This window comes from Vulpes vulpes, chromosome 7 (genome assembly GCF_048418805.1).
Source record: "Vulpes vulpes isolate BD-2025 chromosome 7, VulVul3, whole genome shotgun sequence".
In the NCBI taxonomy this organism is placed as follows: Eukaryota; Metazoa; Chordata; class Mammalia; order Carnivora; family Canidae; genus Vulpes; species Vulpes vulpes.
This window is the reverse complement of record NC_132786.1, coordinates 82976736-82993143: the sequence shown is the minus strand read 5'-3', so window position 1 is coordinate 82993143 and position 16408 is coordinate 82976736. Positions and strand designations below refer to the sequence as shown.

General features: G+C 37.6%; 2 protein-coding genes and 1 pseudogene across 8 annotated transcripts in view; 2 read left to right on the top strand and 1 right to left on the bottom strand.

Annotated features, from left to right (window-relative positions):
* KRIT1 (KRIT1 ankyrin repeat containing) overlaps positions 1 to 10736 on the top strand; it is a 36506-nt gene extending 25770 nt beyond the window's left edge. For all 7 annotated transcript variants that reach the window (XM_026003750.2, XM_026003753.2, XM_026003752.2 and 4 more), the window contains exons 13-17: positions 2333 to 2499; positions 3421 to 3508; positions 4047 to 4253; positions 9618 to 9734; positions 10250 to 10736. In XM_026003750.2, the coding sequence (XP_025859535.1) occupies positions 2333 to 2499; positions 3421 to 3508; positions 4047 to 4253; positions 9618 to 9734; positions 10250 to 10318 (648 nt within the window). In that variant the 3' untranslated portion in view covers positions 10319 to 10736. The remainder of the gene's footprint in view (positions 1 to 2332; positions 2500 to 3420; positions 3509 to 4046; positions 4254 to 9617; positions 9735 to 10249) is intronic.
* Positions 1 to 16408, bottom strand: part of LOC140599574 (uncharacterized) — a 90520-nt gene that overhangs the window by 6887 nt on the left and 67225 nt on the right. Inside the window, exons 7-8 of the mRNA XM_072762719.1 lie at positions 11756 to 11880; positions 10026 to 10131 (exon numbers count right to left, since the gene is read on the bottom strand). The gene's annotated coding sequence lies outside the window, so the exon portion shown is untranslated. The remainder of the gene's footprint in view (positions 1 to 10025; positions 10132 to 11755; positions 11881 to 16408) is intronic.
* On the top strand, positions 13420 to 15546 carry LOC112923881 (RNA-binding protein EWS pseudogene; annotated as a pseudogene).

Here is a 16408-nt window from a genome sequence, read left to right as displayed (position 1 = left end):
TTATTAAGAAATTCCATTTTGTACCATCTGAAAAATGTAAGAATTACATTTATTGGTTGCATCATTCCTATAGGATGAAAATGGCCTGATTTCATTAGAAAAGAATAGTTGTTGACTATGCTCATTTATAACAATTACCTGCTCAAACTCCAAATTCACTGTTGATTTTGAGAAATTAAAAACCCTAGAAAGTTGAAAAAGTAATAAAATTAATTAAATTCACTAATTGCTAGTATTTTGCCCTATTACTGTCATCTTCTCTATTTTTTCTTTATGAACCATTTAAAAGTGAGTTGCAGACATTTTGGCACTGAACCCTACATATTTTAACATAAGAAAAAGGACATACCAACATACTATACCATTTCAATCTAATAAAATTAATATTTTTTATAATAATATGTGATTCATATTCAGATTTTCCCCCAATTGTTTAAAAGTCTTATATAGTGGGATGCCTGGGTGGCTTCGGTTAAACACCTGTCCTGGGCCCAGGGCGTGATCCCAGGGTCCTGGGATCAAGTCCCACATCGGGCTTCCTGCATGGAGCCTGCTTCTCCCTCTGCCTGTGTCTCTGCCTCTCTTCTCTGTGTCTCTCATGAATAAATAAATAAAGTCTTTAAAAAATAAAAATTAAAAAAAAATAAAGGTCTTATATAGCTCCCATATGTAGGACCTAGTCAAGGTTCTTACTTTTCTTTGATTGTTATCTATTTAGTCTGTTAATTTAGAACAGTCCTCTCATCTTTTTTTCCCATGAAATTCTCTTTTATTTTTCTTTACATTATATAGAGTTTTATGAGATTATTTTAGTAAGACAAAAATAACTTTTAACATAAGGAATTGAGATCACTTTGAATTATATTTGGAAATACTTTTCTTAAAAAAAGATTTTAGGGGATCCCTGGGTGGCACAGCAGTTTAGCGCCTGCCTTTGGCCCAGGGCGCGATCCTGGAGACCCGGGATCGAATCCCACATCGGGCTCCCGGTGCATGGAGCCTGCTTCTCCCTCTGCCTGTGTCTCTGCCTCTCTCTCTGTGTGTGTGTGTGACTATCATAACTAAGTAAAATCTTTAAAAAAAAAAAAAAAATTTTAGGGTGGCCCAGGTGGTTCAGCAGTTTAGCGCCACCTTTTGCCTGGGGCCTGATCCTGGAGACCCAGGATCGAGTCCCACGTCGGGCTCCCTGCATGGAGCCTGCTTCTCCCTCTGCCTGTATCTCTGCACCTTTCTCTCTCTCTCTCTCTCTTTCTTTCTTTCTGTCTCTCATTAATAAATAAATAAAATCTTTAAAAAAAAAGATTTTACTTATTTGAGAGAGTGAGAGAGCACAAGTTGAGTGGAGGGGTAGGGAGAAAGAGAGAGAAGTAGACTCCCTGCTGAGCAGGGAGCCCAATGTGGGTCTTGATCTCAGGACTCCTGGATCATGACCTGAGCTGTAGACAGATGCTTAACCAGTTAAGCCACCCAGGCGCCCTGGAAATACTTTAAGTATTCATTCAGAAACTCTGTTTCCAGTTGGAGCAGAAGTATATTCTGTAGGCTAGCTTTTTTCAATCTTTGTTAATCTTATTGGATAAAATGAAGCTTTATAAAGATTTTGAAACTTAGAAAAAAGTCTTCTGTTCTCCTTTAGTGTTACTTCAAAGTACCAAGTATTTTTAGTCAAATAAAATAAAAATTTTTTTAAATAAGGTTTTTAAAAACTACATGTACTCTTCTAGGAATTAACACACTTCCTTTTTATCTGCCCTTGAGGTTCACTATTATATCATGTGAAACATGTAGAATAATGTTTGAGGAATAGAAATAATTTAGGTAAAATTGTGCCAGAAATTATCCATATCTATAATGATAATTTTTTATTAGACTGTAAATCATAGGCAAACAAACTGTAGCCTATTGCTGTATTTGACCTGCTGTTTTTTGTATTCCCTGCAAGCTGTAAATGGTCGGGAAAAAATCAAAAGGATAAAAAAGAATCAAAAGGATAATTTGTCATGTGAAAGTTTTATGAAATTCAAATTTGAGTATCCATATATAAAGTGTTATTAGAACACCACCACACTTGTTTGTTATTGGGTTATCTGTGGCTGCTTTTATGCTACAGTAGTTGAGTTGAGTAATTATAAGACAGACTTTGTGACTCATAGAGCTTAAAATATTATTATCTGGCCCTAAACATGAAAAAATTGTCAATCTCTGTTCTAAATCAACAACAGCTCATTTATATACGAATACATAGCTTTTGGTTTTCCATATTAGTGACAAGTTGTATATTTGTAACAGGAAATTGTAACCCAATAACCAAATTATACCTTCTTCTTTTAAGATTGAAGACCCACTAGCTATTCTTATTCTCTTTGATGAAGCCAGATATAATTTATTGAAGGGCTTTTATACAGCTCCTGATGCTAAACTGATAACATTGGCAAGTCTACTGTTACAAATAGTTTATGGAAATTATGAAAGTAAGAAACACAAGCAAGGTTTCCTAAAGTAAGTATTTAATACAACATGTAGTCTTGTGCTGTGCTTAAGATTCTGTTTAACCAAGAAAGTTTAAGAATGTTATTAAGAAATATACTTTGGTTTGGAACTAAAGGATACAGACATGGAATAAGGAAAAATCAGAACAGTGGTAAAGCATTCTTAAAGTTCTACTCTCTCCAGAGTTACTTTTCTTATATTTGACTATGGCTTGATGTACCTTATTTTTTTTTTTATTTTATTTTTTAAGTAATCTCTACATTCAATGTGGGGTCCAACCCATAATCCTGAAATCAAGAGTTGCATGCTCTACTGACTGAACAAGCCACGCACCCCTTGATATGCCTTATTTTTTTTCATCTTTAATTTGTCTTTCTTTATTACATGTTTAAATAAGTTCATTAAACCCTGTCTTGGGGACGCCTGGGTGGCTCAGCAGTTGAGTGTCTGCCTTTGGCTCAGGGCATGATCCTGGAGTCCCAGTATCGAGTCCCACATCGGGCTCCTTGCATGGAGCCTGCTTCTTCCTCTGCCTATGTCACTGTCTCTCTCTCTCATGAATAAATAAATAAACTCTTAAAAAAAAAAAAACCTGTCTGGGTAAATAGTAGAAAATATAAGGCAGATGCATTTAAGAATCCCACCACAAAATCTAGGGACATGTTCAGTCTTTGAGAGAAAACACTGAGATTTTAAACACTGAAGGTTTATTGTGGTTTTCAATTTTCAATTATTTTGTGGTTATTGAAAGAAGAAACATTTAAATGAGAGTGTTAAAATTGTGACCTATTTAGAGTTCTCCAATATTTTATAATAAAGATTTTTCAGCTAAAAAATCATGTTAATTAATGCAATTTGCTTCTAAATGATTTGTGTACTTTTGCTACTAAAGATGATTTATTTAAAACATGATGACATATTTGCTTACAGTGAAGAAAATCTAAAATCCATTGTACCTATTACCAAATTGAAAAGTAAGGCACCTCACTGGACAAACCGAATACTTCATGAATACAAGGTAAGCTGTTTAATAGAAATAAAAAGACACTTTATACTCTAGTTGAAATTCTGTAAATTAAATTGTTTGAAATTGTTTAATATGATTTAAACACAGATACATTAAATTTATAGTCCCGAAATTAAAAATGGATTTTCTAGTTCATGTAAAACTGAAAGTAACGTGATACTTTTGTTTTCAGTAATGTGGAATCTTTTACTGAATATTCTGTATGTTGGATACTGTATGTTTTGTATGTTGGTAAAGACTAGAGATTAAATACACACACTCATGAAATGATATACTATCCCTGGCCAAGAGGCACTTAAAACCTAATAAAATAGACAAACAGTATTTTTAGATTTTGATTTTTCTTTCCTTATTTAAATATTAACATCTTGAAAGAAAAATTGCTCTTGGGATAGTGTCACAAAATTTTATTTTTCTTTGGGGGCAGACATGATTTTAGAAATTGCTTAGCTGACCCATTTGGATTATGAAAGTTATGTTCTCACCTCACATCTCTTTTATTTTACCTTTTTTTTTTTTTTTTTTTCAGAATCTTAGTACAAGTGAGGGTGTCAGTAAAGAAATGCATCACCTTCAGCGCATGTTCTTACAAAACTGTTGGGAAATTCCTACATACGGAGCAGCTTTTTTCACAGGACAGATATTTACAAAGGCAAGCCCCAGCAATCATAAAGTCATCCCTGTGTATGTAGGAGTGAATATAAAAGGACTTCATCTCCTCAACATGGAAACTAAGGTAGATTTTCAGCTTTTCAGCTGTCTTTGGCCAGTTACATTTTATAATGTCTAAAAAAAAGGTACTAGCCTATATGAAAAATCTAGAAATGATATATAAGATTATTCATTGCAGTTTCATTTATAATAGCAAAGGAGGGATGAAAAGTAAATGTCAGGGGCAGGCCGGGTGGCTCAGCCCCAGGGCCTGATCCTGAAGACCCGGGATCGAGTCCCATGTCAGGCTCCCTGCATGGAGCCTGCTTCTCTCTCTGCCTGTGTCTCTGCCTCTCTCTCTCTCTCATGAATAAATAAATAAAATCTTTAAAAAAAAAAAAAAAAAGTAAATGTTGGTAAGGGGTTAATTGTATTATTAACTTCTATTAACTATAATATTAATTATTAACTATATTAATTATAGTATATTTCTATGTTGAAGTACTGTGCAGCCATATAAAAGAATGAAGAATATGTAGAATGATTTCTAAGGTATATTTAATGAAAAAGCACAGCAGTGAACCATGTGTAATAGGCTACTATATGGGTACAAATGGGGGGAAGTGAAGACTATATTTACATAAATACATATTGCTTGTATGTGAATAAAAAGTCTCATAAAGCCTTTAAAGAAGGCAGCCAGGTAACTAGGAACAAGAGTAGGAGGGAGGTTTTTTACCATTTTGCAACTTAAGAAATTTTTTTAACTGTGATTATATTACCTATTCAAAAAAATCAAGTTTAAATGAAAAAAATACAGATTAAAAAAGAAAAATATATCTGACACAAGGGATTCACTTTGAAAAGCAGAATTAGTTACAAGAGCCTTTTGGGGAACAGGCAAGATGAAGTGTGGAAGGGACTATGAATATTAGATCACTTCAGAGCTTTGCCATCAGAGGTGTGTTGCTATATCATACTCCTTTTTCTAATCTAAGTCATTATAAAATGTGGGATTATTAATTATTTTTAGCATATTTGACACATTTATCAGGATGAACACCTTTCTAGTATAATAGGAAGCTAAAAAATTAATTTTGTTCATTCAGATCTGTCTACAAATAGATCATTTTTTAAGTCAGTTGAAGTAATAACTAAGCTTATATGTTAGAAAATGCATTTTGTTTATTTTTATTTTTATTTTTTTTTAATTTATTTATTCATGAGAGACACAGTGACAGAGAGAGAGGCAGAGACACAGGCAGAAGGAGAAGCAAACCCCATGCAGGGAGCCCGACGTGGGACTTGATCTCAGGCCTCCAGGATCATGGCCCCGGCTGAAGGCGGCACTAAACCGCTGAGCCACCAGGGCTGTCCAAAAACCCATTTAGATTAGGAAATTTTATCATAAACCTAATTTTTATTTTCATCATTTTCATAAGCTTTTATTATATAATCACATAACTTCTGAAAGTAGTTATTTTGTGATAACTCTAGATCATCCTTATGGGCAACAGCCATTTTACCATACTGTTAGATACACCTGCAAATGGATACAAAGAATATGTAGGGACATAGGGCTGAATAGGGACTGAATTCAGAATTTATCTGGAACTTGAGTGTTTTGAAGTCTCTGATGTCAGCTTACTTTTCGGTCATTTGCTTATTTTCTGTTTAAGCCACTTTACTCACACAAAATAGGCTGCTTAGTTTTTAACCATTTTTTAATTTCCTTTGTACTAAGTTTGTTAAAGGAAATTGAAGGAGAAATTCCCAGAACCATTTCAAGAAAGTTTTCCTCTGCTATTTCAGAGCATTTGATACATTTACAAATCCTTTATTGAACTAAGTGGTGATGCCATGGGTGTTGATACCACGTCTCTTCTCTCTAAGCTACAGTGTATGTTTGGCTTTTGGTAGCATTCCATGTGTAGGCAACAATAAAATGTTTTATTTAGTTCCCAAATGATGGGTCAGCATCATAACATTTCACATCATGAATAATATTCTGGTCCAGGAGTTAATGGCAGAGGATGATAACACTGTTATTAGTAAACAGTTTGGTTTTTTAGGATAAGATGTTTGATTTCCAGAAATATAATTTAAAATACTGTCCTTGGGTGTAAGAAGGTGATTAAGCCAAAAAGTAACAATGTTTCCTGTCCTTTAACCACTACCTTGTGCTCTGTAAACCACTATAAATTTACAGCTCCTATGAAAGCTCTAAGTTGATTATATATTCTAATGATCAAAGGTGGGAATAGTCAGCTTGTCCTCAGCTGTCTTACAGTCATCAAGGTATGCTGGGGTGAAGTTACACGCTTACTTTAAGAGGATAAATATCTTCATTTGCAAAAATGCTTTCATTTACCTTTATTTTTTTTCTTTTTTTTTTTTTTCATTTACCTTTAAAACTTATTTGGGATATAAGAACTTCAGAGATTAATTCTTGTGAAAAGCCACAGATAGAATATTGCCACATTTTTTTATATTAATTACTTGTACCTTCTCTATCTTGTTTCTCTTTGAAATAATGAGTTTCCCATTAGAAAGTATAGCTCAGTCAATTTCATATGCTCATCAGAGATTTTTCTTTCCTACTTACATAAAATGTAGATGCTATTGAATATATAATGTACTATATATAATGTACTATGTTGTGGATCAGTGTTTTACTATAGTGACTGCATTGCTGTTTCATCACTATACTCGTTGACATATTTTTAACCATAATAGCTCTCCTGCCACACCCAGGGAGTAGATTACTCTTTGCTAGCATCAATTTATTTTGGCCATCATGCCCTTCTGAAATAAAACTGGTTATTTAAATATCCACATAATGTCATTCTTCATGATCACTTGTCAATATCATGATTTCTCCTGTCTGCTGACTGGCTGTGTGTTACTTTTTACTTCTGTGGTTCACTCCCCCACCAACCCTTTTTTTCTGTTGAGGGATAGATTTTATTTTTAAGTAATCTCTGTACCTAATGTGGGTCTTGAACTCACAACCTAGAGATCAAGAGTCACAGCTCCACTGACTGAGCAGCCAGGCACCCCTCTGGTTTTCCCTTTACTGCTCTCAACTATTCCTGCTATTTCTCTTGTGCTTTTTGATTTCCCTCACTAAACAACCTGACCCTTTGTAGATTTTGCCTTCCAAAGAAAATGACTTGGGGTACGTGGGTGGCTCAATTGGTTAAGTGTTTGCCTTTAGCTCAGATCATGATCCCAGAGTTCTGGGATCGAGACCCCTGGCAGACTCTGCTCAGTGGGGAGCCTGCTTTTCTCTCTCTCCTTCTGCCTGCCATTCTGCCTCTTTGTGCGTTCTCTCTGTCAAATAAATAAATTAAAAATCTTAACAGATAGAGAGAAACAAACAAACAGACAGACTTTTTCTTTCCGGAGTAGATTAATCTCTCAAAACTACCATATGGACTCCTTGACTTCAGGTCCATTGAGCTGTTTTCATTATTATGAGTTTCTCAAAAATTCCTTCCTTCATGCATACTGTTCTTTAAAAACAAAACTTTATTTTAAATTTATAACTGTAGTATTCCTGTCGGTAATTTGGCCTTCATATAATTGAGGACTTGTTGTTCCACGGCTGTATTTTTTTTTCTGTATATTAAACTGTTTTGAGGCTATATTAATGGAATATTTTCTGCCTCTTGATTAACAAATTTCAGCTGATCCAAAAGATAGACAGTTTAAGGTATTATATCTTGATTCAGTGTTTTATTGGATACTTTGGTAAATAGCTATTTTAATATTTCCTATCCATAAAGTTATATTTTATAATATAAATGTAGATGGCTAGTTTTAAAGATGTTATTAGTAGTTTCCCATTATACATAATATACACTCATGTAAATTAAATGTACTGTTTCATTTAAGAACCTCACTTTAAAAATGCCCTAAATCATAACTTTTTCAAATAATTTCAATTAAAATCAGTGTGTTAAGAACAGCTAGTCATAGAAAGCAAAGGTTTTTAAATATGTATTTTAAAGGACACACAAATACTTTTGTACATGAATATATAAAGAATGTATTTTTAGGGCAAGAAAATGCTAATTACTGCTAGGAGAGTCTTATTTTAAAATAAAAAGATATGAATGCCTATTTAAATACAGCTTCTCATTGGGAAAGAGAAGGAATAGATTAGGAATAGATTATTCTAATATTTGTTTTAAATAATTTGTTGAATATATATATATGAAAGGTATGTTAATTTTTAAAATTATGCTATTTTTACAATAGATATATCACTGTACTTATTTTCATTGAGAGGGAATTGCCTAAGTCAACATGTTACCTCATTACATAAATTTCAGATCTGAAAGTATTATGTAAATATTCAAAATGTACTGAATAAAATAAAAGGGAATGTTTTTAACTTGCAAAACGTAAAAACCTGTACATTTAATTTTCTTGAAAGTCACTGCATCTTTTTTTCTCACCCTTATTGAAACATAATTGACATATAACATTGTATATATTTAAGGCATACAATAGGTTGATTTGATATCCTAATATATTGAAAAATGATTACTACTGTAGCATTAGCTAACACCTCCATCATTTTACATAATTACCATTTCTTTTTGTGATGAGAACATTTAAGATATACTCTCTCAGTAACTTGAAGTATATATTATAGTATTTGTTAACTGTAGTCACCATGCTATACATTACATCCCCAGAACTTACTCATCTTATACCTGCAAATTTGTACTCTATGGCCAGCATCTCCTCATTTCACCCATCTCCCAACCCTTGGTAGCCACCATTCTGTTTGTTTCTGTGAGTTCAGCTTCTTTAGACTCCACATGTAAGTGATATCTTGTAACATTAGTCTTTTTCTGACTTACTTAGCATAATGCTCTTGTGGTCTATCCATGTTTCAGAATGGCAGTATTTCTTTCTCATGGCTGAATAATATTCCAGAGAGAGAGAGAGAAGGAGGGAGACTGTGTGTGTGTGTGTGTGTGTGTGTGTGTACATACCGCAGAACAGGCATCATTAAAATGTTTTCTCAGCCTGATACAAACAATTTATCATTGCTCAAGGCAATCTTCTGAGGCTCTCTACTTAGGCTGTATGAGGTTAGTGTGGGCACTTTAAATAGATTTTATTCTAACATTAGAAACCAATATGCTTAAACATGACTTGGTCATTGTGGATAGTAAGAGCAGATAGCTATTTTTTATGTATATTTCTTTTTTTAAAATTTTTATTTATTATTTATGATAGTCACACAGAGAGAGAGAGAGGCAGAGACACAGGCAGAGGGAGAAGCAGGCTCCATGCACCGGGAGCCCGATGTGGGATTCGATCCAGGGTCTCCAGGATGGCGCCCTGGGCCAAAGGCAGGCGCCAAACAGCTGCGCCACCCAGGGATCCCTTTATGTATATTTCAATAAAACAATTTCTAATTATGTTGCAGGCTTTACTCATCAGTCTTAAGTATGGCTGTTTTATGTGGCAATTGGGGGATGCTGATACATGTTTTCAGATCCATAGTATGGAAAATAAAATGAGCTTTATAGTACACACAAAACAGGTAAGTACTTATCAATTACTTTGGACTTCTAATGAACTATGGTGTTAGTAAAGATTTCTTTTTTAAAAAGTGACAGTCTATTTTGCTTCAAGGAAAACCTTTGATATCATATAAAATTAAGATATATAAGACCAACGGGGAAAAGGCAGGCCTTTCCTAAGCAAATAAGGCAGAAACTTAATCTGAATAATTTATTTTAGTTTATAACAATGAAACTCCTTTTTCTGCTATTTCCTTTGATTCTGGTCAATATTCCCTATCTCTTTTATCAAGGTATTAGGTAGTCCTTACCTCTTCTTGACCAGTATCGTATCTGAGCCACTAGCTGTATCTGGTAGGTTGCTTCTTAAATCCCTTCAAAGGCTATGTACTCCCTCTGTTCTTGACATGCTGCCTCCTGTTAAGAAATAAGAAAGTTCCTTTTCAGATAGATAGGGAACTGCCACTGCCATGTATGTATTTTACACATTCTTACATGACTCATATTTACTGTTGACATATATTTTACTTTGTAGGCTGGCCTTGTGGTAAAACTATTAATGAAGCTAAATGGACAGTTAATGCCCACCGAAAGAAATTCATGAGAGGAAAGCAGCTGATATTTAAGCCACCACATTTTGTAATGCAGACTTTTTCCATCAAAGATTTCTTAAACTATTACTTTTAAGAAGGCATTTAGTCTCTTGTAATATATATGTATACTGCTACATTGTACAGAATCTGTACTTCTGTTTGGTGTGTAATATACCAGTTAGTTTTATATAATATCCTCATAAGCTATTCTAATTTTTGAGAGAAACACGCAAAAAAGTGTAGATTGATCATCTGTATATTAATGGACAAAACAGTAAGCTTTATAAAAAGTTATTTTTGGTAAATGGTAAAGAATTTGGAGTGGAATGTAATGAAATTAAAATATAGCTTTGATATAACTTTGTGTGTCATTTCAAAATATACTGGAAGTCAACATATTTGAATAAAAAAATATATTTTCTACTTAAACCCATGACACTATTTCAAACATTTTTCTGTTGTCCTAAAGATTGCAGATAATTTTTATATATCATAATTTACACTTCACATTAATTTATGCTTATTTCTAATGATGCTTAAGTAAATTGAATGAGAAAGCCTGCTGTATCTCTAATTCTGTGCTAAGCACTTTTGATTCTGCATAGACAATGCCCTGTTCAGTTTCATACATTCCAATGGCCTCAACTGAATTACCTTGTTGACTCCCAGATCTAAAATTTCAGCCTCAAATTCTCTTCTGAATTGTAGATCTTAATTTCCAATTTCCTGCTATTCTAGCTCTACCTGAATGGCATACCAAAGGAATTTCTATTTCATCATACCTGGAAATAGAATGTTTGCTCTGCTCGCTCAATTATGTCCTTCCACTTATATTCTCTGTTTGGTTAGTGGCATCCTCAAATTGTATCCAGTTGCTTAGCCTGGAAATCTTGGAGTGGTTTTCAACTTCTCTCTCCTTTATCATCCTAGACATTTCATATATTTGGTCTTGTCAAATGTCTTGTGGGTCCTTTCCCATTCCCTTCCTCCCTAGTTGCACTGCATCCACCCTAGTTCAAGTCCTAATCACTTGTTCCAGTTTGTTTAACTTCCTCCCTGGCTTCCTGTGGCTGAGGCTTTACACTCTGCCCGCATATCTGCCACACTAGTGCCAAGTTCACCTTTTTTATAGACTAATCATTTCATTACCTTTGGAAAACCTTTCATGGTTCTTTACTACATGTAAAATTCCAGTTCTTTAGTACTGAATACAGGGCCCCTAATTACATGGTCACTAACTTTCCTATCTAGATTAATGTGTAACCACTTTTCCCACACTCATCCTGTGCTGCAATCCAGTGTTTCCTAACCCTGGCTCTGCAGTCATATGGGAAGTCTCACTACATTATGACTCAGTAAATGGAGGGTGGGGCTCAAGGATTTGTTTTTAAAGTATCCCATGTGATTTTGATGTACAGCTAGGGTTTAGAACTGCTCTGATAACCAACCTTAGCAGTTAGCTAAATGCTTTTCCCTTCATAGAAGGAGGTGAGGATGCAATGATACTACATCAGACAACTCCCAGCTCCTCAGAATACAGTGTACCCTCCTGGAGTTACACAGTATGGCAGTCCTGTAAAGAAGGGAAGTCTGTTAGAGTAGGTTGGCCATTAAAGGCTTACAAATATATAGCATTAAAAAGTCAATTTTCAAATACAGTATTGAAGGGGAAAAATTATCATTTTCTGTAAAACCATAACAAACCAGAAATAAACGCTAATGGAGAAATACAGACAGGTTTTAATGAGTGCCAAGGATTGGTCAGGCATTGAGTGTATGTACACTGGGGATAAAAGATGCCATTTCCCTTTGCATCATTAAATAAATTTGAGTGCCATTTATGTGCCAGTGATCCAGTGGTTAAGAAAAACAAACCTTTGCTTTTAGGAAGCAAGGTTTAATAAGAGGAATAAATACTCATGGAAATACATATTTATAAAGTCCAATGAATGTGTTGAAAGAAAAGTATACTATGTAAGCATATAAAGTAGGAAACTGGATCAGCTTTAGAGATGAGGAGAGGCATGACTAAGCAAGTGATGCTTGAGCTGGCAACTTAGGGGTGAGAAAGAATGACAGAAAAACATTTGAGGGAGAAGAATAATGGGGTGAGATGCTTTGAGCCCAAGAATGGCGCTAGACAATTGAGAAAACTTTCTCCTTTTTAGCTAAAAAAGTAAATTCAAACAATTGTTTATCCAAATCATAACAAAGAATTTCCATTGTATAAATAAAACCAGAGCAGCTAATACTGCACATGATAAGTGTATTAGAAAAAAACTTGAAGAACCACATCTTATAAGATTAAAAGTTGCCAAAATTGACCACCCTATCATTAGACTTGATGGGAATATTTAACAGTAAGACTGGCCACGGTTCTTTTTTAAGATTTTTTATTTATTTATTAGAGACGGAGAGACAGGCAAAGGGAGAAGCAGGCTCCATGCAGGGAGCCTGACGTGGGACTCGATCCCGGGTCTCCAGGATCACACCCTGGGCTGAAGGTGGCGCTAAACCGCTAAGCCACCGGGGCTGCCCTAGCCACAGTTCTTGACCAAATTTAATAGATCAGTTGCATCAATAACATTTAGAATTTCACTTGATCTTGAGGAACTCAATAGCAAAAACTAACTGGAAGAATTAAATATGGGGTGCCTGGGTGACTCAGTTGGTTAAGCATCTGCCTTCAGCTCAGATCATGTTCCCGTGGTCCTGGGATGGGGCCCCACATTGCATCCCTGCTTAGTGGGGAGTCCCTCTCCCTCTTATCCCTCCCTCACTCCCTGCTTATGTTCTCTCTCTCAAATAAAATCTTTTTTAAAAAAGGATTAAATATATACAAAAAACTGACTGATGAATCATTTTCTTGCTTTATAATTTATACAGAAAAATACTCCCAATGAAAATAATTTCAGTATGGGACGCCTGGGTGGCTCAACAGTTGAGCATCTGCCTTTGGCTCAGGGCGTGATACTGGAGTCCCGGGATCAAGTCCCACATCAGGCTCCCTGCATGGAGCCTGGTTCTCCCTCTGCCTATGTTGCTGCCTCTCTCTCTCTCTCTCTCTGTCTCTCATGAATAAATAAATAAAAATCTTCAGAAAATTTCAGTAAAGTGAAATGGAAAAAAATAGAACGAGAGGGAAGGAGAGAAAATGGCGTCCACGGATTACAGTACCTACAGCCAAGCTGCAGCCCAGCAGGGCTACAGTGCATACACCGCCCAACCAACTCAAGGATATGCACAGACCACCCAGGCGTATGGGCAGCAGAGTTATGGAACCTATGGACAGCCCACTGATGTCAGCTGTACCCAGGCTCAGACCGCTGCGACCTGTGGGCAGACCGCCTATGCAACCTCCTATGGACAGGCTCTCACTGGTTATACTACTCCAACTGCCCCCCAGGCATACAGTCAGCCTGTCCAGGGGCACGGCACTGGTGCTTATGATACCACCACTGCTATGGTCACTACCACCCAGGCCTCCTATGCAGCTCAGTCTGCATAATGGCACTCAGCCTGCTTACCCAGCCTATGGGCAGCAGCCAGCAGCCACCGCACCTGCAAGACCACAGGATGGTAACAAACCCGCTGAGACTAGTCAACCTCAATCTAGCACAGGGGGTTACAATCAGCCCAGCCTAGGATATGGACAGAGTAACTACAGTTATCCCCAGGTACCTGGGAGCTGCCCCATGCAGCCAGTCACAGCACCACCATCTTATCCTCCTACCAGCTACTCCTCTACACAGCCAACTAGTTATGATCAGAGCAGTTACTCTCAGCAGAACACCCATGGGCAGCCAAGCAGCTATGGACAGCAGAGTAGCTATGGTCAACAAAGCAGCTATGGGCAGCAGCCGCCCACTAGTTATCCCCCCCAAACTGGATCCTACAGCCAGGCTCCAAGTCAATATAGCCAACAGAGCAGCAGCTACGGGCAGCAGAGTTCATTCCGACAGGACCACCCCAGTAGCATGGGTGTTTATGGGCAGGAGTCTGGAGGATTTTCCAGACCAGGAGAGAACCGGAGCATGAGTGGCCCTGATAACTGGGGCAGGGGAAGAAGGGGATTAGATCGTGGAGGCATGAGCAGAGGTGGGCGGGGAGGAGGACGGGGTGGAATGGGCAGCGCTGGAGAGTGAGGTGGCTTCAATATGCCTGGTTGGACCCATGGATGAAGGACCAGATCTTGATCTAGGCCCACCTGTAGATCCAGATGAAGACTGACAACAGTGCAATTTATGTGCAAGGCTTAAATGACAATGTGACTCTAGATGATCTGGCTGACTTCTTTAAGCAGTGTGGAGTTGTTAAGATGAACAAGAGAACCGGACAACCCATGATCCATATCTACTTGGACAAGGAAACAGGAAAGCCCAAAGGTGATGCTACAGTATCCTATGAAGACCCACCAACTGCCAAGGCTGCGTGGAGTGGTTTGATGGGAAAGATTTTCAAGGAAGCAAACTTAAGGTTTCTCTTGCTCGGAAGAAACCTCCGATGAACAGCATGTGGGGTGGTATGCCTCCCCGGTGAGGGCAGAGGGATGCCACCGCCACTCCGTGGAGGTCCAGGGGGCCCAGGAGGTCCTGGGGGCCCCATGGTCACATGGGAGGCCATGGAGGAGAAAGGTGGCTTTCCCCCAAGAGGACCCCGGGGTTCCTGAGGGAACCCATCCGGAGGAGGAAACGTCCAGCACTGAGCTGGGGACTGGCAGTGCCCCAATCCGGGGTGTGGAAACCAGAACTTCGCCTGGAGAACAGAATGCAACCAGTGTAAGGCCCGAAGCCTGAAGGCTTCCTTCCACCACCCTTCCCACCCCCGGGTGGTGACCGTGGCAGAGGCGGCCCTGGTGGCATGCGGGGAGGAAGAGGTGGCCTCGTGGACCGCGGTGGTCCCGGTGGGATGCTCTGAGGTGGCCGCGGTGGAGACAGAGGGGGCTTCCGTGGTGGCCGGGGCATGGACCCAGGTGGCTTTGGCGGAGGAAGATGAGGTGGTCCTGATGGGCCCCCTGGACCTCTGATGGAACAGATGGGAGGAAGAAGAGGCGGGCGTGGAGGACCTGGATAAATAGATAAAGGTGAGCACCGTCAGGAGCGCAGGGACCGGCCCTACTAGACGCAGAGACCCCGCAGAGCTGCATTGACCAGCAGATTTATTTTTTAAACCAGAAAATGTTTTAAATTTATAATTCCATATTTATAATGCTGGCCACAACGTTATGATTATTCCTTGTCTGTACTTTAGTATTTTTCACCATTTGTGAAGAAACATTAAAACAAGTTAAATGGTAGTGTGCCGAGTTTTTTTCCTTCTTTTAAAGATGGTTGTTTAACTAAACAATGGGAACCCCTTGTGAGCATGCTCAGTATCATTGTGGAGAACCAAGAGGGCCTCTAACTGTAACAATGTTCATGGTTGTGATGTTTTTTTTTAATAAAATTCCAAATGTTTATAAACAAACAAAAAGAAAAGAAAAAATATAAATTGTTTTTTGTGCTGTGTAGAAAACTGATGAAGGAATTGAGGTGGCTTGAATTCATGCAAAAATACTTTCTCAACAAAAATCCATGTATGATTCTCATTTAAAGTTTGTATTTACAAGGTTAGACTGCCTCTAGAGTTATTTGGAGAGGCAGAGGTAGGACGCCTGAAAAGGCCCTAAGGCAAAAGAAGAGGAAGCCTTGGGTGTTCTTAGAGGCAGGGGTGCTTGAGGCAAAGGAAATACCTTTCAGACATCTTAGAATGTAAGTGAGAAAGGTAATTTCAATATTGTACTAATTTCTATGATAGAAGGAAGTACTGGGGACACCTGGATGGCTTAGTCAGTTATGTTACAGACTTGTTTTCATTTAGGTCATGATCTCAGGGTTGTGAGATCGGGCCCTTTGTTGGGTTCCATGCTCAGTGGGTAGTCGGCTTGAGATTCCTCTCCCCTTCCAAATTCCCCCCTACTTCCAGCTCACTCTCTCTAAAATAAAAAATAAATCCTAAAAAAAAAAAAAGGAAGAAGAAAAAAGAATGAAGCACTGGTTGTTTGGGATTTATTGGAAGGGCACCAACAACAGATGGGAAATTAGGACTGATTTACCCATTAG